General features: G+C 46.1%; 2 protein-coding genes and 1 long non-coding RNA gene across 6 annotated transcripts in view; 2 read left to right on the forward strand and 1 right to left on the reverse strand.

Moving 5' to 3' along the window:
- LOC310769585 overlaps positions 1-5,449 on the forward strand; it is a 276,754-nt gene extending 271,305 nt beyond the window's left edge. Inside the window, exon 2 of the long non-coding RNA XR_014551706.1 lies at positions 4,696-5,449. This is a non-coding gene — a long non-coding RNA (uncharacterized lncRNA). The remainder of the gene's footprint in view (positions 1-4,695) is intronic.
- The window catches only part of TP73 (tumor protein p73), an 87,783-nt gene extending 82,334 nt beyond the window's left edge, over positions 1-5,449 (forward strand). For all 3 annotated transcript variants that reach the window (XM_083628707.1, XM_083628709.1, XM_083628708.1), the window contains 2 exons: positions 806-4,444; positions 4,653-5,449. In XM_083628707.1, coding sequence (XP_083484833.1) covers positions 806-1,126 — 321 coding nt within the window. In that variant the 3' untranslated portion in view covers positions 1,127-4,444; positions 4,653-5,449. The remainder of the gene's footprint in view (positions 1-805; positions 4,445-4,652) is intronic.
- A 2,114-nt stretch (positions 5,450-7,563) lies between these two features.
- On the reverse strand, positions 7,564-24,026 carry LOC310768084 (uncharacterized protein). Of its 2 annotated transcripts, none has more exons than XM_083625792.1 (13): positions 23,781-24,026; positions 22,913-23,050; positions 21,222-21,408; positions 19,022-19,269; positions 17,223-17,397; positions 15,775-15,875; positions 14,705-14,791; positions 13,920-14,048; positions 12,827-12,949; positions 11,347-11,511; positions 9,614-9,781; positions 8,721-8,881; positions 7,564-8,182 (listed from the first exon to the last, which is right to left on the reverse strand). In XM_083625792.1, exons 1-13 carry the CDS (start codon positions 23,845-23,847, stop codon positions 8,117-8,119), a joined length of 1,815 nt encoding a protein of 604 aa, XP_083481918.1. In that variant the 5' UTR covers positions 23,848-24,026; the 3' UTR covers positions 7,564-8,116. The 2 variants fall into 2 exon arrangements, with proteins under 2 accessions (XP_083481918.1, XP_083481919.1); XM_083625793.1 differs by having other exon boundaries at positions 7,982-8,182; positions 14,720-14,791.
- Positions 24,027-24,400: the final 374 nt, after the last annotated feature.

The following is a 24,400-nucleotide window of genomic DNA, read 5'->3' on the forward strand; positions in this document are numbered from 1 at the left end:
TATTATTTATTTAGCTTGAAATAGTAGCCGTGAGGTAGAGAGATCAAGACTGGAAGAGGCAAATCCCTAGAGAAGGATATTGATGGCTATGAGCCACAATGGCTATGTGGAGGCAGCAATGCTTCTGAATGCGAATTATTGGAAAATACTGGAGGGAAGAGTGCTCTTGGTGGGCTTTCCAAAGGCATCTGGTTGACCTCTGTGAGAACAGGATGCTGGGCGAGATGGGTTGTCGGCCTGATCCAGCAGGCTTTTCTTATATTAAGGTTACCAGACGTCCCCATTTCCTGGCGACAGTCCCCAGATTTACATATCAGTCCCCATACAAAGTTGGGACATGGGTGGTGCTGTGGGTTAAACCACAGAGCCTAGGACTTGCCGATCAGAAGGTCGGCGGTTTGAATCCCCGCGATGGGGTGAGCTCCCGTTGCTCGGTCCCTGCTCCTGCCAACCTAGCAGTTAGAAAGCACGTCAAAATGCAAGTAGATAAATAGGTACCACTCCAGCGGGAAGGTAAATGGTGTTTCCATGCGCTGCTCTGGTTCACCAGAAGCGACTTAGTCATGCTGGCCACGTGACATGAAGCTGTACGCTGGCTCCCTCGGCCAATAAAGTGAGATGAGCGCTGCAACCCCAGAGTCGGCCACAACTGGACCTAATGGTCAGGGGCCCCTTTACCTTTTACCCCACACAAAATCCATTGAAGTTGAAAAGTGTCCCTGGATTCTGGTAACCTTATCTTATATTCTTAACAGTTCACACAGTCCTTTTGTCAACCCAATCTCCCAAACACCCTTCTCTGCAGGATCTTGGAGCACTGAAGATCCCGGAGCAGTACCGGATGATTATCTGGAGGGGCCTCCAGGAACTGAAGCAGGGCCACGACTACGGAGCCCAGCAGCTCATCCGCTCCAGCAGCAATGCCTCCACCATCTCCATCGGCACGTCCGGCGAGCTGCAGAGGCAACGTGTCATGGAAGCCGTTCACTTCCGTGTCCGTCACACCATCACCATCCCGAACCGCAGTGGGGCCGATGAGTGGGCGGACTTCGGCTTTGACCTCCCGGACTGCAAGTCCCGCAAACAGTCCATCAAAGAGGAATTCACAGAGGGAGAAATCAACTGAGTGTCTCTAGAGAGGCGCACGGAAGCCGGTGAATTAAGGGCAAGGAACTGAACAATTGGACCTGAAAGGTATTTGGCACAACAGCCAGGTGGAACGAGCCTTTCGGGTAGCCACCGAAAAGTATTCTTTTTCAGAGCTTGGGGCAGGACGTGACGGTTGCGCTCTGGAGCTTAAATGCAGTCCTTTGCGATGTACCTTTTCACGAAGGGTAGCTAATCTGGCAGTTGCATTTAGCAGCAGGACATGCACTGGGTTAAAAAACCCCTGTGTTGTGTTGCACTTGGTTGTGTAGCAAACCTGGGTCAAGTGTGTATCACAGCATCAAGTACCTTAAGGATATCATGTATCTCATTTTATCTATTCTCTTCCACCTCGTCAGAAAAGTCTCCAAGCCTTTAAGTGAGAACGGGTCTGACCTGTCGCACATCGTGGGAGGTCTCCATGGCCAACTGGAACCAAACCACTTAAGGACTTCTTTTCTTTAACAGACTGCCAAAAAAAAAAGTGTTTGTTTTTCTACAGTACTTTGCAGAACAGAAAAGCGGCTCTTTATGATTTGATTAACCTGAGGGATATCTGTGTTAGCTGGGTGAAGGCTTTGCCTAGCAAGACAACTTTGTACACACACGTTGTATATACAGTATACTCGCCATGATGTTGTAAGGTTTATTTTCTATGTAAGCTATTGTGAAGAGTTCACAGATGGACAAGGTTTTCCCCCCTTCTGAGGGGGTGCAAAGATGGCATTGTTCTTCCCCTACCCAAGAAAGGAAAACAATTCCACAACTGTTTCTAGAGTCAAAGGTTTATTGCTTGATCAAATCCAAATCATTATTTGGTCTTTGTAATGGATTCCTAAGCAAAACATCAAAAAGGCTATAGTTTTCATCTTTGGGAGAAATGGGCTCTCTGTCATTACACTTCTCCATACACAAAAACACACACAATGATATATAGTTTGGTGCTAGCTATTTCTTGCTTAGAAGCCCTATAGATGGGTTATGTTCCCTAGATTTCAGAACAAATTCATGCTTAGGTGATAAGGAGTTGCATTCAGCAATGTGTGTGTTTTATTGGCTCGAGTGCAAAATTTTGCTTTGTAAGAAACTTTCTTTTTCTTTAAATTTTCTTCTTCTTCTTTTGTCGCAGCACGTTTCAATAGACTCCAGAAAGGTAAGAGGTTTTGGAGGGAGCTTCCAAATGCCATTGGACTCCAACTCTCACTAGCTCCAGGTAGAATGGCCAAAGGTTAGGGATAATGGGAGTAGTAGTCCAACAACATCTGGAAGGACAACTGGTTAGTTACCCTTGCTTTAAAGCAACTCATTCCATCAGGTTGGCCACTTTGGGAACAGGATTTATTTTGTTAAATAAATCATCTGGATAGCTCAGTTGGTTAGAGCATGGTGTTGATGACACCAAGGTTGCAGGTTTGATCCTGATAAGGGACAGCTACATATTCCTGCATTGCAGAGAGCTGGACTAGATGAACTTGGTTCCTCATAAGGCTTGGTTATCAGATTCTTGATTCCCTTGATTGCCATCCTCTACCCTCCAGCCCGGGTGCCTAGAATTGGACACAGTACTCTTATAATCCCTCCAGATGTTGTTATCAATTCCAATTCCCATCAGCCCCAACCAACACGGCTAAGTGGCAGGGACGATGCAAGCTGTAGCCTAGCAATACCTGGAAGGCCAGAGGTTCCCCATTCTATCCCAGGTACATATAATCGGTACCTCTGGAAATTTCCTCTTGATTCTGACCAGGATTTTTGACATTGACTTTCCTTGTTTCACATGCTTCTGCTATTGTATGTTTCTGTTTTCTTGTCTTTGCTAAGAACAGTTTGCAATTAATCCATCCTGTTGCAGCATCCAGGTAGAATTTTAGAGCCCCCTTTTGTGACACTGTGTGATTTTGTTTGTTTGTTTAAAAGCCCCTTGCAGGGCAAGGGGAAATGCTTTGATTTGGGTTTGGGTTTCTTAGTTTTTCAATAGGCTTCTTCTGGACTTCCATCCCTTCAAGAGAGGACTCTTTCAGAGGACTGCCCACTGTAAAGCAGGACACATACATCAGCTGCCCCTGCCACTGAACTAGCACAGCCAAAATGCTACAGATCTGTCACTCATTACGCAGCAAAAAAATCCTTCTTTTCTCTCTCACCCACTTTGCATCACTACGCAGTGACTATCTCTAGGGAGCACCCAGATTTGCACCTTGTTAAAGATCCTGTCTGAAAACTGTGCATGTGTTTTTGTCCTGCAGGGGCTGAGACTTTGGGAACAGCCAAGATGCAATAGTGCTTGTGAAGTAGCAGCGAGTTAAAGCACTTTATGTTGTTCTTTCCCCCACTCTCTCACATCTTCAGTGGTCAGAAAAATGCTTTCCCGGAGCAGTATTACTATATATAATTAATCTGTGTGTGAGTGAGTGTGCGTGTGCATCTGCATGCTTATGTTACTAGCAAATTTCAAAATGTTGAGCACACGTCATGAGCAGCTTAAGGAAAAATCCAGAAGCTCTGGAAGCATCCTGGAGTCAGCAACAGGGATGGGAGAGTACATTTGTTTAGTATGCATGCAAAGGTGAGCCTTCATTCTCACTTTCTGGAACAATACGAGGACTGAAGCACAGCACAGTAATGTGTACAAACATGCATGTAAAGTATACTTGTACCTAGAGGTATACAAGGTTCACAGTTTGCAGGAGAAAGGCCTATCATATTTTGTTGATTCATAGCCATACTGGAGAGCGGAGACCCACGGGATGCACAGAGAGAGTGCATGTTGTTGACCTACCTGGGCTTCAGCTAGAGTTAGGCCTATATACACCTGCCAAAACCACAGCTTACTCTGGTAGATTCAAAACCACGAAAAGGGAAAGAAAGGTGTTGGCACTCTAGATAACTGTAGGGAACTCTGGACTGGCATCTCTCTTTCCCTCCCCTTCTCTTTCTTTTCCTGCCTTCCTCCCTGTCCCATATTGAGAAAGAACATATGACAAGAGAAGCCAGCACTTACAGGCTTCCACATAGCATGAAAACCCAGGCTATCCACAGCGATGGGCTTGTGCCTGTTAAGACTGGAAAGCAGGTGGCTCTGGAGCCAATGACAGGCAGAACCAACTACAGTGGTACCTCGGGTTACATATGCTTCAGGTTACATACGCTTCAGGTTACAGACTCTGCTAACCCAGAAATATTACCTCGGGTTAAGAACTTTGCTTCAGGTTGAGAACCAAAATCGTGCTCTGGCGGCGCGGCAGCAGCAGCAGGCCCCATTAGCTAAAGTGGTGCTTCAGATTAAGAACAGTTTCAGGTTAAGAACGAAAACATTTTTTTCCTTCCAGTAGCACCTTAAAGACCAACTAAGTTAGTTCTTTGTATGAGCTTTCGTGTGCATGCACACTTCTTCAGATACACAGTGTATCTGAAGAATACAAAAATGCTTTTTTTTAGAAAGAAAACAAAAATACTTTTTTTTGTTTTGACTATGGCAGACCAACACGGCTACCTATCTGTAACAGGTTAAGAACGGACCTCCGAAATGAATTAAATACTTAACCCGAGGTACCACTGTAACTACTTTTGTCCTCCTCCTCTTTCTCTGTGCTGAGTTCTACAACGGCAGACCTAGGAGTGAGAAGGCAGGTAAGCTTGGAGGAATCTAGGCTGGAGTTGGTGAGGCAGTGCCCTAATGGAGAGGTGTGTGGGGCCCAGCTCCCTATGCCCATAGACATCTATGATGCCTCATTATTATTTTGACTCGATTTTCCCTGCTGTAACAAGTGGTGCTGAACGAGAGTCCCTTCTGGAATAACTGGGGGCAAAGTTAGATATCCACTGGCTAATGCTCAGAGGTCCACACTCAGTGCATGGACAACAAGGTATGGGCTCCATACCTTGTGCATGAGTCCAAACCAGTACCATGACCCCATTGCCCCGTCTATGGGTGGGGATTCCTTCTCTTTCATGCACAGGTCTCTCATGCAGTTGTATTTCCCAGATGAAGCAGGGCAAAGAACAATCCATCTACATTGGTTTGTTCTGGAAATGGCCAGTAAACTTTCTGATGTCTGATACGGCAACCTCTGCATCTCGTCCTTCCGGTGGCTGCCTGACCCCCCTCAGGTGTGCGTGCCCGAGCTTTTTGGGATTCACCTTAACATGGGCTCAAGAAACACAAGTGGAGTTTAAACTTTGTCATGAATTGTGAGGTTTCGTTTCGTTTTTATTGTAATGATATCTTTGAGGGGGAGGGGCGGGGAAATGTGTTATTTTTATAGCTTTCTTGGGGTAACACAATAAATGGATTTCAAACGTCGTTTGACTCAAAAGGGAGAGATGCATCGCTGTTGCACACACATGCACAAATGCGCACCCTTCCTTTCATGCTCCTAGTGCGGGGCAAGGGAATTGTTTCAAGCCAAAGGGTTGCATTCACTTCTGGGGGCCACATGCCAGTGGGGGGGACGTGCCTTTTCACAGAAGGCTAGTTTCTATACACATTTTCTCTCCTCCATCCTGGCAAGCAAGAAGCATTCTCAAGAGTCCAAGGGCCCATTCCAGCCAGGCAAAAACACTTGGGTGCAAACCAGAGGGGGCAGGGAGTGTGGCTGGGGAGGGGTGTGCCCTGGGGAGAGTCCTGAGTGCCAGATAAAGAGGCATGGAGAGTCTCCTTCCATCTCCAGGCCTAAGGGGAGTGACAAAGCATAGCAACCTTTTAAGCACAGCTTAGGCACACTTAGGGACGCGGGTGGCGCTGTGGGTAAAACCTCAGTGCCTAGGACTTGCTGATCGTATGGTCGGCAGTTCGAATCCCCACGGCGGGGTGAGCTCCCATCGTTCAGTCCCAGCTCCTGCCCACCTAGCAGTTCGAAAGCACTCTTAAGTGCAAGTAGATAAATAGGGACCGCTTTATAGTGGGAAGATAAACGGCGTTTCCGTGTGCTGCGCTGGTGCTGGCTCGCCAGCTGCAGCTTCATCACGCTGGCCACGTGACCCAGAAGTGTCTTCGGACGGCGCCGGCTCACGGCCTCTAGAGCGAGATGAGCACGCAACCCTAGAGTCGGACACGACTGGCCCGTACGGGCAGGGGTACCTAGGCACACTACTGTGAATTACATCATGCTTCCCTCTTTTTTCACTTTAATACAGCTGTCTGGTTTCTGAATTCGATGGCGGCAGCATTAGCGCTGGGGGCAGGAATGCTTGACCCTTCCCACTCGTTATAGATAGAAGAAGAGATGTCGCAGGAGAAGCGTTGCAGGTGCCTGGTCTTCTCCTGGACTTGCTAACATTTCTACTGCAGGAATTGCTGCAGATACATTCCGTGATGTGACCCATCCCATAGGCAGCTTGAAATGGTACAGCCTCTGACACAGGCTGTTGAGTCAGGAGCGGCCCTACCAATAGGCAGGGTGAGATAGCACCTCAGTGGACACAGCACGAGGGGAGCTGCTGGAGCTGTGAGGGCCATATAGAATTATAGAGTTGGAAGGGTCCCCAAGGGTCATCCAGTCCCACCCCCTGCAGCACAGGTATCTTTTGCCCAACACAGGACTCGAACCCACAACCTTGAGATTAAGAGTCTCATGCTCAACCGGCTGAGTTAGCCCCTGCCCTTTACCCTCTAAACTAGTCTGCTCCCCTCACGTGCTTTGAAGAATGCTGTCCCGTCAACACTGCAGGAGTAAGATCTAGTCCAGTTGAGTGCTGTATTGCCATAATAAGAAGTAAGAAGTACCCTGCAGGATCAGGCCAAAGACCCTTCTAGTCCAGCTTCCTGTTCTCTCAGCACCCAGCCAAAGATGCCTTTGGGAGGCCCACAAACCGGGACCTGAAAACCTCTGATATTGCAGGGTAAACATGGCCAATCTGGCTAGGAGCTGCCATTTGCCTTATCCCCCTTCAAAGCCATCAAAGGTGGGTATGCAGGATAGGACTAATCCCTGCTGGACCATGCCAGAGGCTCTTCTCGTCCAACATTCTGCAGCCAAATGGATGCCAACGGGAAGCCTGCAGGCCAGACTTGAATGCAACAGAACTCTCCCCACTTGCCACCTTCTTCAACTGGTTTTCAGTCAAGGATAGCCTTACCCTTTGGGATTTGCCTATATCTCCTTTTGAAGCCCTCCAAGTTGGTCGCCACCATTAATTCTTGTGGGAGCAAATTCCATAGTTTAAAGACAAGCTGTGCTCTTTCGTCTGTCCTGAATTTTCCTCCATTTCATGCAGCAAAATGTCTTCTAGGAGAAGGTTGGTCGTTTATGATGGATGCATGAAACCCATGCCACCCTGAACACCCCTAGAAGTAGAAGTCCTTTCTCTTTCACAGAGTAATAATGATGCTGTGGAAGCCTTGTAAAACTAAGAAGAGAATAATAATAATAATAATAATAATAATAATAATAATAATAATAATAATTTGATCCAGTATAAAAGCTGGGGGAACTTTAATCACATTCATCATTGACCAGTCTCTGCCCTTTGCTGCCTGGGACCAGAAACTCCTCCCATCATGTGCTTTACTGTGGTATGTCTGGGTTCCTCAAATGACCACAGTGCACAGGCCCCTCTACAAACACGACATCTGTGTTCATTTCCAATGACTCTTGTGCACCCATGCAAAATCCATTAACTGTGGACATAGTCGTGCATGATATTTCACAGGTTGCTTCATTCCAGAGAAGATACTCAACTCCAGGTGTTTCTCAGTGCAATTAATACAGTTCAAAAGTTTTCTTCCCAAACCGTTCTTTGCAAAAGTTGTCCATTGCTGCTATTCTTTTCCTTTCCTCCCCCTCCCCCCCTTCCATTAGCTTCTGGGCACCTGAGAATGGTTCTGTCTGCACTGGCCCCAATTCTCACTAAGCAGTGGCCTGGATTGTCCTTTACAACACCATGAAGTTTGGCCCACAAACTGAGAGAAGCCATACTTGGCTGGTTGCTGGTATTCTTCCCACTGCCGCATTGACCAATGTTTGGGTACTCATTGAATCAGTTTCCCTGTTATTATAGATTCAGATGGTTTGGGCAGGTATTTGCAGTAAGCCTCCTGCATGCAATAAATAAAAATGAGAGAGAGAGAGAGAGAGAGATGAGGCAGAAGAGTGTGTCAATATCCAGACTGACAACATATTGAAAGATTGTGGTGGGGCAGGCACAATCTGCAGGTTGGAGATGCTGAATTTCCCGTGCATTGCTTGAACCTCACCACTGCAATTTTCGGAACAGAAAGCACAGGACATGCTTGCCTTTTAAAAACAGCAACAAGAGCAACAACAACCGTGTGGGACAGAATGCTTTTGGAAAGTAGTTTGCTAGTGGCGAAATCCCTTAGCCCTTTCCCTTTTGCCTGCTATCTAAATTAAAGCCCTTCCTCCAAAACTGCTACTTGTCCTGGGAGGGGACATGCTAAAATAATTAAATCCCTCTCCACTGATGCAATGATCCTGATCTGGGTACTCCCCTCCCGGAATCTGAGCCAAGGATGGCCAAGGGTGATGGGAGTTGTAGTCACAGGTTCCCCAGCCCTGTCTGAAAACGTTCTCCTGTCCTTTGTAGCCACGATTTCAAAAACCTGCTTCTCTCACCGGAAATCCGCAAGAGCCTTCCTCGTACCCATGCCCACTGCAGTTATTCCCTCCCTGCTGTGGGGCAGGGTTGTTGCACTGTCGAGATCGGCTCACGACTCCTAGTCCGCAGGTGACGGGGCAGGGAGTCCAGGATGCCCAGGGAGACCACATTCCGTCAACTGAGGCAGAGAGAAAGCAAAGGGTTCAGTTTGGGCTTCCCACTGACCGGGTCAACCCATGATTTTCAGCTGCCTCCAGACGGTCTGTATTTTGTATGAAATATTCAAGTGCATACTTTAGCTTTGCACGATTAAAGGGAGGCAGGTGAAAGCATCGTGCTGAAGAAGCAAGACTTTTGCAGTTAGGAAAGTGATGGGGAATTTCATTGAAAAGTATGGAAGGAACAAGCAATTCGTGGGATAGTCACTGTGAGAACAGCATGTTGGACTGGTGGGGCCTCATCCAGCAGGGCTCTCCTTCTGTTCTTGTGTTGGAGAAAGGGAATGTGAGAATGTAAGATGAGCCCTGCTGAATCAAATCAAAGACCCATCCAGCAACCTGTTCTTGGATGCTTTCAGGCAGGACCGGCCCTAACATTAGGCAGAAAGAGGCAGCGGCAGCCTCAGGCGGCAGACACTGGGATGGACGAGGGAGTAGCGGCGAACTGCCCTCTACGTTTGTCTGCTGCCTTCAGATGTAAGAGTGGACCCTGTCCTATTGCTGGTGTGTTGACGTAAGAGTCACCTGCCAATCCAACCCATTGCCCTCGCCTTTTGGGAAGAGCTTCACAGCTGGGGAACTCCCTCAAGGTTTCTAAGGATTCAGCATTCAAGCCCAAAGGGTGCCTTATGCTTCTCCCAGCAAGGTCCCCTTCATGCTCGCCCAATCCCTCTGCAAGATGATGGCTGCACCTGGACACTGGCTGTCGTTGCACATTGCAAGCTCCTCCTTCTCCCCTTCACAAGGCAGGCCCCCTCCGGAAGGAGCAGGGCTGTCACAGATTCGAATCCTTTTCTTGATCCCAGAACACTTCTCCGAGCACATGGACCAGGGTGACCACTCTGACCAATGGCCGTTGTCTAAAGGAAAGAAAGGAGAAAATTGTCCACCAATTCTCTACATCAGTTTTGGACAAGCAGGTTCCTCCTCCTCCTCCTCCTTCTGTGGACATGGCTGGTGTTGCACAATAGCTAGTGGCTAAGTGCATGTGTTTTGAGTGCTAGGATCTTCCCAGTTCTACTCTTTGCTATTTCCTCGGGTTTTTCTCCACCCTGGCTTTATTTATTCACAGCATTTATTCCATACCTTTTAGCAAAAAGGGGGAAAGAGACAGTGTGTCTAAGAGAAGCTTAGCAGCTCTAAGATTCACAATCTAAAAATACTTGACACACAAGGAAATAGGAATGGGAGGGTGGGAGGAGAATGGTTCCACTTCCTCTGGACTTGAGTTGAACAATAAGGAAGAGGGGATAAAAAGCGGTCAAGTGACAAAGGACATAAGAGGTGCTGTGAGATCAGCGAGAGATGTGTGATCCTCTGACAAAGGGGGAGCAGGGGAGGGGAGAGGCATCTCAGAATAGGTACAGGGCAGAATTCTGTTTTTGTTTGCATTTAAATGAGAAACTGCCTAATTCACCCTTCCTAAATCAATATGCAGAATAACGGCATAGATGCAATATGAAGAACAACTGCCCTTCAGAATTTGCACTCCTCTGAATTTTGTGGCGCAGTTCTCCAACAAAACAATATACACTTAAATGCATTTGTTAGGGGAAAGTGCAAACAGAAATGTGTGTATGAGCATATATTTGCACTGAAACAATGACACATTTTCATGGGGATTTTTTTTTAAAAAAAAGATAGAGAAAAGAAATGCAAAGTGCTTGGGAAAGTAGAGAACTGAGTGTCAAGATTGGAAAAATGAGAAACTGAGGGAAACCAGAACTGGCGGATTCATCCATCCCTACTTGCAAGAACAAACCAGGATTCTTTGGAAGAAACCATGGGCCTCTCCAGACTGGTGTTTTATTGCAAGCATGCTCTGGAACCTGTTTTTGACACAAGAAGAGTGGTGCCACATTAGAGGTGGAATTATTCTGCTTTATTAATTGTTCTGGGATGCTTCCCCAAGGCTTCCACACGATTGCTGTCCAGAGGGGCTGCAGCACAGCAAAAGTGGAACAAATATAAACCAGAACATTTCTGGTATAAAAATTTGTGAGATTTCTCAGGAGGAGGTTATGGGATATGCACTAACTGGAAATGAAAGTGTCACCCCTACCCACCCACCCAATCATAGCTGTCAACCTTCCCTTTTTTTGCGGGAAATTCCCTTATTTCAGCGCCGTTTCCCACTGCTATCCCGGATTGTTAGATATCCTGTAGACTGTCCCCGGACAGGTGAGGCTGCTGATCCCTTATTTTCAAATCTGAAAGTTGACAGCTATGCACCCAATGCTTACAAGCACAAATGGCACTGAAATCTGGACTTGCATATGACCACCCTCTTAGCGGTGTGAGCACAACTGGAGGTTGTCTGGTGGGCTCCCATGAAGATATAAAAGGAACGTGCTTTTGCAGTGGAGATGTGCCTTTTGCAAGGGAGGTCTCCCTGCCCCAGCTTAAGAAGTGAAGGCCAGCTTACACGGGCAGGGTTGCGTCTTAGGACAGAGCTTGAGATCAGCGGAAGGGCCCACACATCGCATGCCGCTCTCCGGGTGAGTGCACTGCCGGATGCGCATCTGGTTCTGGAGGCCGCAGGTGGCGGAACAGACGGACCACGGAGACCATGGGGACCAGTTGCTTTTTGCTGTAACAGGAGAAGAGAGAGGTGAACACCGGCAAAAAGACACAAACGCACACCATGTGGGAGGATGTGGAGCCCAAATATCAAATGCACGATTGGCAGGCAGTCACAAACAGGGGCAATGGCACCGTGGTGTTTCAGAACCAGTACAGAGGGGACTATGATGTCATACCCCCCAAACCTGATCACAGGAAAAAGACAATGGGTTAATCCCTGCCTCTTCTTTTGGGTCACACACACATTTTTTTCCTGCCTGTGATGGGGGACGATGTTTCTTTGCTCTCCTCCAGGTAGCAATCTCCATTTTCAACTATGGATATCTGTAACGTTTAAGGATTACTACCTGCCTGTCTGTCATCCCTGTAACATGTTGGATCCTGGCAAGACTTTTGATGTGAGTAAACATTGTATTTTTCTTGTTTACTAAACAGTCTGAGAGTGATTTCTTTGTTCAGAGGGGAGGGGAAAGAGGGGGAGACAATCCAAGTCTGCCGAAAGCACCCTTGGATATCATAATTGTTCTAAAAGGTTATTCAACCTTGCCATAATAGCTTATAGAGATAAGATGTGCATGGATGGTGGTTTTTAACTCTGCTGAAATACCTGTACATATTTGCATTCTCACACAAGTAAGAGGAAGTATAATTACTAAGTAAACTATCCTCTCCTGCTCATTTATAACCATCCAACACACACTTATCTCATAAATAATCAACTTGTTTCCAGAACAATATCATACGACTAGGAAAGGGTAACATAGATGGTCAAGGGACAGGACATTTCCCTGCCCAGGAAGGCTTTTCAGTTTAGGGATAAAGCCCACAATTATAGGAATACATGAAAGTCTTAATGATATGAATGGTGTAGAGAAAGCGGGATGGCGGGAGGTAAGTTTCATTCTCTCTCATAGTAATTTGGAGCCATTCTACAAATCTGATTGGTTATAGAGTGTAGGGATGGAGGGGGGGATTCAATTCAGTCCACGTTTAAAGCCAAAGTCAAATTCACACTTCCCCAAAAAAATATGTGGACCCAATCAGAGCTATCCTTCAAAATTGGCACTTATGGGCAAAGTTTGCAATATGGCTGCTTTAGTTCAACCAAAACCAACATGTTCAAGGGCAGTATATCTCTGAATAATGGTCATTACAAAGGCAAACGATAAGGGATGGTCTGTTTCATTCGTGCTTTGCTTGCGGGCTTCCTGAAATCACCTGGCTTGTCCATCTCTGGAAACAGGATGGTGAGTGAAATGCTTATTCCATCTGATTCAGCAGGATTTGTTAAAAAAATTTTTTTTGCAATCTGTGCAACTTACCTTTGCAGTGAACACCGTCACCGATAAATCCGCTTTGGCAAATGCAGAAGTAGGATCCCAGGGTGTTCAAGCATGTCGCGTCCTGGTTGCAGGCATGGGAATCCCTGGTGCATTCGTCTATGTCTAAAAGGTGGGGGTGAGAGAGAAGCTGCACAACGGGAGGTCATGTCCTGGACCTGTTTTTCTCCATGTCTGCTGGGGCTGCCAGGGATTGAGCCTGGAACCTCTACCACTTCTGCATGCAAAGTCAGGTCTACTACACCTGAGCTACAGGCCACCCATTACGGACCAGAAATGGGGGGCCTGTAAGTGATGAGATGATAATCCCCCAGATATTGTTGGACCCCCCCCCCCCGCCAACGCCCATGAGCTCCAGCCGACACAGCCAAGGTTCAAAAATGCTCTGTTAGCCGGACTGGGTTACTGCAATCCACACTGCATGGGACTGCCCTTGAAGACCTGTATACTTCAATGGCTCCAAAATGCCGTGGTCAGGTTACTGGGGCTCCATTTGGGACTCACATAGCCCCTATTTAAAACAGCCACAATGTTTGTCCGTTCCAAGCCCAATTTTAGCTGCTTACTCGAGTGCTTAAAGCCCTAAGGCCCCAAGTATCTGAAAGACTGCCTGCCTTCCTAAGGGCCCCCATTGGGTGCTAAGATTGGCAGAGGGTAATTAGTAATTCCACCACCCTCAGAAGCGCAGGCGGTGGCAGCCCAGGAGAGGGCCTTCTCTGTGGCAGCCCCCAGGTAGTCGAACTCCTTCTCTACAGGTATGTGTCTGGAACCTTCACTGTGCAGTTTACATTGTATGCTAAAGCTACACCTCTTTACCTTAGCCTTGGGCACTCAAGTTGTATATCCCTGGGACCCACCCTGTTATTATTGTGATTGCATTTTTAAAACAAACAAACTGTTTTTAATGTTGTATTTTAAATTGAGCTAGGACCTTGGGGTGAACAGTAGGCAATAAATCATATTAATGCAATGACATTGGTGGTGATGGACTCTGCAGCAATACCCAGAGGGGACACAGTTTCCCCAGCCCAGCCCAGCTATTCTTCACAACCAGAGACATTGACGTTCCCTCTACCTATGCAGCTGAGCACACCATCTCCTTCCAAGCCTTTCGGGCAGCGACAAAAATATGATCCGTATGTGTTGATGCAGGTTGCTTCAGCCAGGCAATGCACGGGCATCTCCTTCTTGCACTCGTCTATGTCTTTGCAGAAAAGAAGAAAATGAGACTATATAGGAGCATGTTCTACGTACATGTGTGCACAGAGAGAGATTTGCCCATCAAGCCCAGCATTGTCTAAGCTGACTGGCAGCAGCTCTCCAGCCCTTCCCCTGCCACCTGAATCCTTTTAGATGGAGCTGGATGATGGCCCTTCCCTTAAAAATAAAGCAAGGTCCCAGTCCTCATGGTTCTGAATACAGGGGTGATTTAAACAGGGATTTAAGAAGCTGCCTTTCACTCAATATTGTCTTCACTGACCGGCAGCAGCACTGCAGGGTTTCCAACAAGGCTCCATCCCAGCCCTGCCTGCAGATGCCAGGGATTGAATCTGGGACCTTCTGCATGCAGGGCATGTGTGCTACCACTGAGCTGTGGGTATTCTAACACAGGTTTTGTCAACCTTTTTGCAGCCTACAGTCACAATAGGAATTTTAAGGTAGTGTTGTGGGGCCACACACACAAAATGGATGCTGTAGGGTGTGTGGCATCACACAAAATGGCTCTGTTTGTGTGTATGTCACAATAGTTTGTGCATCAACGCTATATGCAGAAAACAAATGGTTGTTTATAGCAGCATTATGATCATTATGTACTATGCTAAATAAAGACTAGAAGAAGCAAAGCTCACAATTATTTACCAACACAGTGTATACCATTTCCCTCAAATCCTGGATTGCATTTGCAGTTTTCTTCATCCCGGCCTCCATGGCAGGTTTTGCTGATATCTGATAGGAAACAAGTGAATAGCAGAAACTTGAACACAGACACAAAATACCACAACAGGGTCTTCAGATTAAAAAGAGTACCAAGCACGGCCTTACTGACACAGTATTTAGGAATATAGAGGCTGTATATTTATGATTCCAAAATGTTTCAATGATCACATTTCCACTGTGTCATTTGCTTCATCTTGTTTTTCTTATGCTTCTGTGTTATATTTTATTAGCAGGGAGCCCAGATATTTTTAGAAATAAAAAAGGATGTTTTTTAAAAAAAAATGGCTACAATTTGTGAGTTTGGACGCGTCACACAAAAAATTGGGTGAAGCCAGTCCAAAGTCATGTTTTGGCCCACCATCTTGATTCAAAATGGCGCCTGGAATTCAAACAGTAACGAAGTTTGCCAGCCCCACCTCAAGCACCCTTGTGCCAAGTCTGGTGACGATACCTTGAAAGCTGTCCAAACGTATAGAGAACAAAGAAGCAAACAGGCAGACAGACAGACAGACAGACAGACAAACAAACCACTTTCCAAAATATCTAGCAGATGAAGTTAATGGATTGAGAAAGGACACTGGGCTGTATTTTAAACTGGTTGAAATTGTTGCTGCAGGTACTGTTTGGCCACACCATCGTAAGCTGCTCTGAACATACTTTGGCGCAGAATAGTTAATACCTATAATATTAGAGTCAAAGAACTGTAGAGTTGGAAGGGACCCTGAGGATCATCTAGTCCAACCCCCTGCAATGCAGGAATATGTATGTGTCCCATATGGGGATCGAACCTGCCACCTTGGCATTACCAGCACCACGCTCTAACCAACTGAGCTATTCAGGCATTGTTTGTTCATTTGTGTAGCCAAAGCTATTGCAGAGCGAAACCTGGGATGGTTGGGCATAAACTGACAATCAAGAAAAGGACAACGCTTTAACAACCATTAACCACAACAGGATTTTAAAAAAGAGGGAAGGAGGGTGAGATTCCATACCCCTATTTATTAAGAAGAGTCTCTGAGCATTTAACACCCTTCCGGGGACATCAGGGCTAAAATCGTAGACAAGTGCTCGGAAATAGCCAAAGTCAGTGTCCCTAAGAGACGAGGAAAGGGATAACAATGGTGAGATATGCTTCATGGAATCTTGAAACCCAAAGAGCAAAAATATCTAGAAATGCTCAGTTCTAGACACTCTCATGCACACACATTCTCTCTCCCACATGTGCATACTCTAATTTACTTAAAACTTTATAAAATTATGTATGGCATGGAGACAGTATATGGAGAATTGCTTCTTCCCTCCTCCTGTAAGACTACAACTCGTGGACCTCCAGTGAAGTTGAATGCTAGAATATTTGGGACAGATTTTTTTAAAGTACTTTTTCATGCAGTGCATGAGCTGTGAATCTTGATCCCATAGGAGAGACAGTGATGGCCACCAACTTTAAAGGAGGATTAGAGAAATTCATGGAGGATATCGGAGACTGCTAGCCATAATGGCTATGTCCTGTCTCCCCTGACAAAGGCAGGTTGTTTCTGAATACCAGTTGCAAGAAGGCATAGGAGGGGAGAGTGCTGCTGAGCACGGGTCTTGCGTTTGGGCTTCCCATGGGGTCGTCTGGGTGTCCACAGGGATGCTGGACTAGGTGAGCCATTGGACATGATCCAGAAAGCTCTTGTTATGGTCTTATGATACACAATGCCCTTCCTTCCCAGAATGTAGGGGCTACTGCGTTAGAAGATCAGGTCCTTACACGTGCAGAACAAAGATCGGTTCTGTGATCAAAGGCTTGTGAATGCTTGTGAATCCCACTTGCTGGAAACCACAGGAGGGGAAGAGCGCTCTCACTCTCAGACCCCACTTGTGAGTTTCCCACAGGCATCTGGTTGGCCACTGTGAGAACAGGATACTGGACCAGATGGGCCATTCATCTGATCCAGCAAGCTTTTCTTATTTTCTTGTGTCAGGAGCAGCTGGAACCTGTTCTCCCCAGTGAAGAACCTTTGAATTGCAAGGTGTCAGGCTTCTCAGTGGGGATATTGCTGGACTACAACTCCCATCCTCCCTGTTGGCTATCCTGGATGGTGCTGATAGAAACTGGAATTTGACAACATCTGGAGAGCCACACGTTTCCCCACCCCTGACGCATACAATTTATTATGAAGATTATAATAAATATATATACTTCTTGATACCCAAAGAGGCCTCCTTAAAAGCCTAGGATGCAAAAATTAAAATATAAACATTCAGCATTACAATGCAGCAAGAAGCAATCCCACCCCCCTTTACATTAAACTGTGGGTTTTTTTCATAGTTCCCACAAGATTCTCATGGCAGACACCGTCGAAATAAATAAGCCCTCCCCCTAAAGTGGGAAGTTGGAGGACACCTTTCTGTTTATAGGCTGAGCCTGAAAGCACCCGGATGATGGCAAGCGTACATTAATCCTCTGATCTCAATCTCATCCAGGCCGTTGGCCAACACCACTGCATGGCTGTCCAGCAGCATCATGGGGCGGGGCTCCTTGATCCACCGGACAAAGCTGGACGGAGGAAGCTGAAGGTATTTCGGCAACTGGATGGCAACGTTGTCCCCTTCCAAGAACTCTCCGACCTCTAAAAATAAAAGCAGCAGAAGAAAACAGAGAGACCTCTCGATGCACAGGGTCATGAGCTGCCATGTCAAGAGTGTTGACTTGTGGCTACGGGGCAGAGGAGGGAAACCTGCAAAGCTTTAGATCAGGGTTCCCCAAGCTTGGGTCTCCGGCTGTTTTGGGACTACAACTCCCATCATCCCTAGCTAGCAGGACCAGTGGTCAGGGGTGATGGGGATTGTAGTCCAAAAACAGTCAGACACCCAGGTTTGGGGAACCTTGCTTTAGATGAAGTTGGGCTACAATTCCCATCACCACCCCTGGCTGTCGGCTATGCTAGCAGGGGCGGATGGGAGCTGGAGTCTCACGACAACTGGAGGAGCACCACATTGGCTACTCTTGGCTTAAGGAGCAGGTACACCTCCTCAGTGAATAGGCTAGTGCAACACTGTATTTATTGCCTTTGCTGAAATTAACCCCCTGCAACTACAACTCCCATCATCATCCCAGAGCATTTGGTCATGCCGGGCGGCACTGATGGGAGTTGGGAATCCGACAAAATCCGGCTCCCCACCTCTGCTGCAGGAGCTGGTAGGGCAGAAGGCAGAGAGATGGATCCAGGAGGTGGATCCACAGCCAATGACAGATGGAGCCAGAGCTAATGGCAGACTAAGCAAAACAATTCCAGTTTTGTCCCTGTCATCCTCCCTGCTTAGTTTTGCAAGGACTAAGGAAGAGGAAACTGCCACACTCTAGACCAGTTTTAAATAGGAAGGCAGGTTGTTGGGAGAGTGTCCCATTTGCACCGAGAGCATCTCCTTCCACCCGCTGTCCTGTTACATTCTGAGCTCCTACAGCTACTTGCCTCGTGTTTACAGTGCTCTCAAAGACCATTTTAAAAATAATAACATCCAACAAAAAAAGAACTGAACTGCTCAGTCTGCTTTAATTTCCATTACTTGTGCAGCAGTTACCGTACATGAATTTGGGGTTTTCATCACTCACCCAACAGTCCAACTTTCAGCAAAATTCAGTCAAAATGACAATCGTTCCTTCTAACAGCGAATCTGGCTGCTAATTTGGAATGAAATGAAGCTGGTCAGAAACAAGGTTGTGGTTTCTACACACTCAGTGTGTGTACGGGAAGGGGACCTCCTTTGGTATGTAGAAATATAGAAGTGTGTGTGTGTGTGTGTGTATTCATTCTCATCTCATTGTATGGAGAGGAACTGACCAGGTTTGAAACTTATGTTTGCTGCTATTTTAAGGCAGGACTGACATGAGGAGTGGGGGCATGTTAATGTTATACTATTCTTATACAGTGGTACCTCGGGTTACAGACGCTTTAGGTTACAGACACTTCAGGTTTCAGACTCCGCTAACCCAGAAATAGTACCTCGGGTTAAGAACTTTGCTTCAGGATGAGAACAGAAATCGTGCAGCGGGAGGCCCCATTAGATAAAGTGGTACCTCAGGTTAAGAAAAGTTTCAGGTTAAGAACAGACCTCCAGAATGAATTTAGTTCTTAACCTGAGGTATCACTGTATAGGGTGAGCATCGGCCTTCCTTCCTTCCTTCCTTGAGCATATCTGCTGTCTTGAGTCAAGTTGCAACAAATCTAGGGGAGAATTAAAAAGTTGCCTTACCTATAGGCATGCTATCCAGAGCAAAATAGTATCTCAGATTGGAAGGATTTAACAGCTGGAAGCCTGTCAGGTCATAGGCCTCAACCACGGCCGCTTTGGTGGGTGGTGTGCTCGGTTTCACTTCTGCCCAGAAAAGATTTGGGTAAAAATCATCCTCTTTGATTGAAAGTAGTGTCAGCGCCTGCCCACGTTCATGCACAGCAATCTTCAGAGGCCTGTTCTTCCCAAGCGCCAATCTTCTCCGATAACTGCAAACCAACATCCATGGGGTAAGTGACGGCTGTAAGGTAAAGGTACGGGCCCTTACGGGCCAGTCGTGTCCGACTCTAGGGTTGTGCGCTCATCTCACTTAAGAGGCCGGGAGCCAGCACTGTCCGAAGACACTTCCAGGTCACGTGGCCAGCGTGACGAAGCTGCTCTGGCGAGCCAGCACCAGCGCAGCACACGGAAACGCCGTTTACCTTCCCGCTATAAAGCGGTACCTATTTGTCTACTTGCACTTAGGGGTGCTTTCGAACTGCTAGGTGGGCAGGAGCTGGGACCGAAAGACGGGAGCTCACCCCGCTGTGGGGATTCGAACTGCCGACCATACGATCGGCAAGTCCTAGGCACTGAGGTTTTACCCACAGCGCCACCCGCGTCCCGAGTGACGGCTGAGAATGTACCAAATAAACCATTTAATTTCATGTCCCAAGATACACTCTCAAGCTTTCAGACCACCATTTGAAACCATTTCAGCCTTGCCTGCATTCAGTTTCTCAGTGCTTCTCTCGATCTCTCTCTTTTTCCAATTACATTTCATTAAGTTTAAACATTTTCAACATATACAATCAAAGCACAATTTAGTCTTTTCCCTTCTTTTTGTCAACTTCTCACCCCTTTCCCCATGGAGTTGTTGTTTCTCCCCTTCTGCTGCACCCCATCTTCTGTCTATCAAATCACAATATTATAATCTAATTCTTTCTGCTGCTTGTAGCTCAAATCCTGCTTGTGAGATCATCATACTATAATATTTATTTAAATAGTCCGGAAAAGGCATCCATTCTTCCATAAAAGACTCATCACTAGATTCTCTTAATTCTGCTGTTAATTTTGCCAGTTCTGCATAGTTCCTTATCTTAACTTATCCATTCTTCTTTGGCTGGAACTTCTTCCTTCCATTTCTGCACATCTGGAATCCTAGCTGCTGTTGTTACATACATAATCAACTTTAGCATTTTGGCGGGGTGGGGTGGGGATTTCTGCCTCTATAATCCCTAATAGAAATGCTTCAGGCTTTTCGGACATACTCATTTGAAACATCTTTTTTTATCTCATCATGTATTTCCCAAAATACCCTTGCTTTCTTGCAAGTCCACCACATATGGAATATCTATATCTGTATCTATAGCTATAGCTATATCCCCATCTTCCTGTTTACACTTCCAGCCATTATTAGGAACCTTCTTATACATTTTAGATAATTTATTAGGTGTAAAGTACCATCTACGCATCATTTTCATATTTTACAGCGCTTCTCAACTCCTTACATGCTCCTCCCACAGGACTGAAATCCATCTGGGAACAGTACTTGGAGAAGGAAATTGACAAAGTTATAGCTGGAATAGGATCTGGTCTACATAATCTTCTTCCTCTGTCTCAGCCACTATTATGGGCAAACTGCATGAAACAACCTACACGTAGTTTTTACAGTCCACTCGGATTGGCAGATATTCATGGAACGGGCAATAAGCTTCGGGGGCGGAATTACACCTTGGGTGGCCCTGCCCAACAGCATTTGGGGCTGAAATAATTTCTGAAATCAGTGTCATTGTCGGTGACATTGTACATGCGGTGCCTGCCTTGTGTTCATTGTCTCATTGGTTGTTTTAAAGCCTCTTGTTATTGCTGGAAGCTTCTTTAATGGCTCAGAACTGGAAAGACGTCTCAAAGGCCATAGTGGTGGACTTTGGGCTTTCAAATTTTAGTGGCAACCGGAGTGAAGCCAAAATCCAGCCCCTCCCTGCCTCTTGCCTTCTGTTCTAATTCACTGCTGCACTGCCCCCAAGCCACCCTCTCAGCTCAGTGCCCATTGCGGTCAAACCAGTCGTGTTCCCCGAAATCAACCTCTGGTGAACAGCTGCCTTGAAAAGGACTACAGATAGGGCTGCGTCTTAAGAGACGCACACCAGATTGTATTCTGCACTCCACGCATGCATACCTGTAGAATTGTGGGCTTTGGCCGGAGTAGAATTTGTACCACCTCACTTCGTGCTGGCTGCGTCTGCCGAAGATGGAGACCGTGATGTTGAAGGTGACTTTCCTCTCTCTTGCCTTGAGGAGACAGACCTGCTCTCCGAACCCATCGCAAACAGATGCGTTGGAAATGGTGATGCGGAACCCAGGGTCTGCAAGCAGACAAAGAGTGAGATCAGTTCAGGTAGGTAGGTAGGTAGGTTTTTCCATGAGGCTATATTAAACCCAAGGAAAGCACTTTGAGCTCTTGCTAAGTTAATGATTATCTGATCATTGTTTCTCTGGTAGCTAACTTGTGAGTGTTGTGACCTTAGATTATGTGAGAGGTATTGGGTTGCAAATCTCCATTTTGAATTGAGTTGCCTTTGAGTCTTTTCTCCCAAACTCAATGGAGTGAGCATGTAAACGAAGTTCTCCTGAAGGGAGAGTAAACAGCTGGAGGCTGGAATGTAGAGTGTGGAGAGAGAGAGAGAGAGAGAGAGAGAGAGAGAGAGAGACCTTTGTTTTTAGGTCTGTTTGGATTATTTCATATTTTATAAAATAAAATGCATTGTATGGATATTTTGGAGATGTGATTTGATATATCTTTTTTATTTTAAAAGAGTTCTGTTAGTAAAAGTTTGAATAATATTTTTGAGAGTCTGAACAATGATTTATTCCAAAAGGAGTCAGTTCTTATGCTTCCAATTGCTTCAAACTGGTCAATATTAGTATCTGCAAAACTTGATATTAATAATATAGGCAGCAATTCTCAGTCTACAAATTCATCTTTCAGTCTCTGTCTTTATCTCTTTCTTCCACAGAAGAGCTTTATGAAGGAAGCGTTTAATCATATCCCTATTTTACAGATTGGGTAAATGGAGGCTGGGAGGGGGAGGGGGAGTGATAAACCAAAACCAGACAATGTTACATAGGTGAGTTTATTATTCACTTATTTCATTTATGAATTATATCCCACAAAACATCATGAAGCAATTAAACAATAATTAATCTCTCTCTCTCTCTCTCTCTCTCTCTCTCTCTCTCTCACACACACACACACACACACACACAACATTGAACCCAGGTCTTTCCAGTTCCAAGATATTTACGCACTAGGGATACCAGAGAAATTGGTATTCAATTCTCATTTAATTCACATGTAATTCCCACAATATGTGGACCAAAGCACAACCTTTCTTTGAAATTTGCATTTTTCTAAAACCTGCAGTGCCGTTCTGCAGCCAAGTGCAAAAATACATATACTGGGGCAAAGTGTGCATAAAATGAATGCATTAGTGAATATGACTTACAAAAATCCATATTGAAAAGTTGCTCTGTAAAAATGTGTATATGAGGCACAATTGCGTAGAAGTTCGTGTATATTAGGACAAATCTGCACTAAAAATCTGATTAACGATTAATGCAATGAGATGTGGAAATGTGGAGAACCAAACTTAGGATTGGGAAAATGAGAAACTTGGGGAAACAAAAATCGAGAGATTTGACCATCCCCATCATACACACACTGCACTAAAGGCATTTTTAGGGTTCCTTGGGCTATCTGTGTGCAGGAGAGGGAATGTTTTTAACGTGGTATAGTAGACTGAATTCTAGCCACTGCGGGTCTCTGCTGCCCCCCATAAGAGGCAGATGTGCACACAGGTATTAACTTACCTTGGCAATTGTTTATTCCATCCCCCTTGTAGCCTGGCAGACACCGGCAATAGTAATCAGATGTCAGCTTGTCAAGTTGGCAAATGGCCTTCGGGTGACAGAGAATCCTCCTGGTGACACATTCCTGTTTATGTGGATCTGGAGAGAGGCCGGGAAGAGATGCAAAATTGTTGATCACTGCTACCACCCTTAAAATGGAGGTGCATGGCTTCAGTATTCAGAAAGGGCACGAATAAATGTTAAATCACCACTTCCTGGAGTAGGACATACTGGGACTTACCCAGTTCAGAGTAAAGTTCATTGAAAGTTGCAGACCCAGAAGGGAATGTTGCCCTTGAGGTGAAAAGCCTCAGCACCCTTGAGTTTGTGTGTGTAGGAGAGACAGAATGAATGGATGGGTGCAGAGAGAGGGGGGGATGAATATTCACAAGCGAATATAGCCCTCAGCCCCCATAATGTTGCTCCCTCTTTTCTAACGGGCACAAATTATCCCTAAATGAAGAGAGGCAACTAACACAAAAGCTGGACATTCCTGCGCTAGCTGATTTGAAGTCTCCTGGCGATTTCATCAGGACGCTGAACACCTGAGATACACACTTTTGGGACCCGCCCTCGATCATGCATTGCTTTTAACAGATTTTAGTATTTTACTTTTGACATTGCAATAATGCAATCCTGTGACCTTACCGGGCAGGCAAGAAATGTTAGTTGTGCTTCCTGCATTGATGGTGATTGGGTTAAGTGATCCTTCCAACTCTGAAATTCTTTGATTCTATGAAATCTAAGAACCATTTTTATTTTTACAAAGGTGGTCACAGAAGGGGTTTCGGGTTTCGTTTGTCCCCCGCCCTTCACTTAAGGGTCTTACCATGAATCTTGCTTAGGACCTGTGTGGTGATGAAGCAGAGGAGAGGAGCCAGGCGGCTCACTGGCATTTTCAGTTAAACCCCTCCTTTGTGGTTAGCTCGCATCTTGCTGGCTGCGGGCAGGATTAGGAGGACGGTGTTGGCGGCATGTCTGTGGGTCTGCGGGCAGGTATTGTTATGTCTCTGGGATCTGCAGGCAGGAGGGACCAGGCCCAGCGTCCAGGAACAGAGAAGGTCAGTTTCAGTTCAAATTATCTCGAAGGTTCTGCTTCCGGGATTCCAGGGGGCTTCCGATTGTGGGCCAGAGTTCCTCGTTCCGTCTTGCAGAGCGGCAGTTTTCAAGCAATGTTCTAGGAGATCCTGCGGGACAGGCTCCCGGTTCCGGTCAGCCTTAATGGAGGCAGCTCCCACGACAGCGGGAGATCGTTAGTGATCCTACTGATGCAGATCGAAATAACGCAAGGAAATCAGATCTTGCTGTGCGTTGCAATAAATCCATGCTTTATTTTAAAATTTCATTTCAGTTTAATGCTGTTGATATATTGAAGTCCAATTGCAGGTGTGTGTGTGCACCATAATCTTTTCAGGCCTCGGGGCCTCTTCATTTGGCCCTGGTCTATCG

Source organism: Podarcis filfolensis (genome assembly GCF_964270895.1).
Source record: "Podarcis filfolensis genome assembly, chromosome: 8".
NCBI lineage: Eukaryota > Metazoa > Chordata > Lepidosauria > Squamata > Lacertidae > Podarcis > Podarcis filfolensis.

Coding starts and splice junctions, on each gene's coding strand:
- LOC310768084 (XM_083625792.1), bottom strand. CDS start 23,847: ATGCCAGTGAGCCGCCTGGCTCCTCTCCTCTGCTTCATCACCACACAG. Junction 21,409..22,912: donor TGGAATAAACAATTGCCAAG/GTAAGTTAATAC, acceptor GTCTGCTTGCAG/ACCCTGGGTTCCGCATCACC. Junction 11,512..12,826: donor TGACGGTGTTCACTGCAAAG/GTAAGTTGCACA, acceptor CTCCTGTTACAG/CAAAAAGCAACTGGTCCCCA.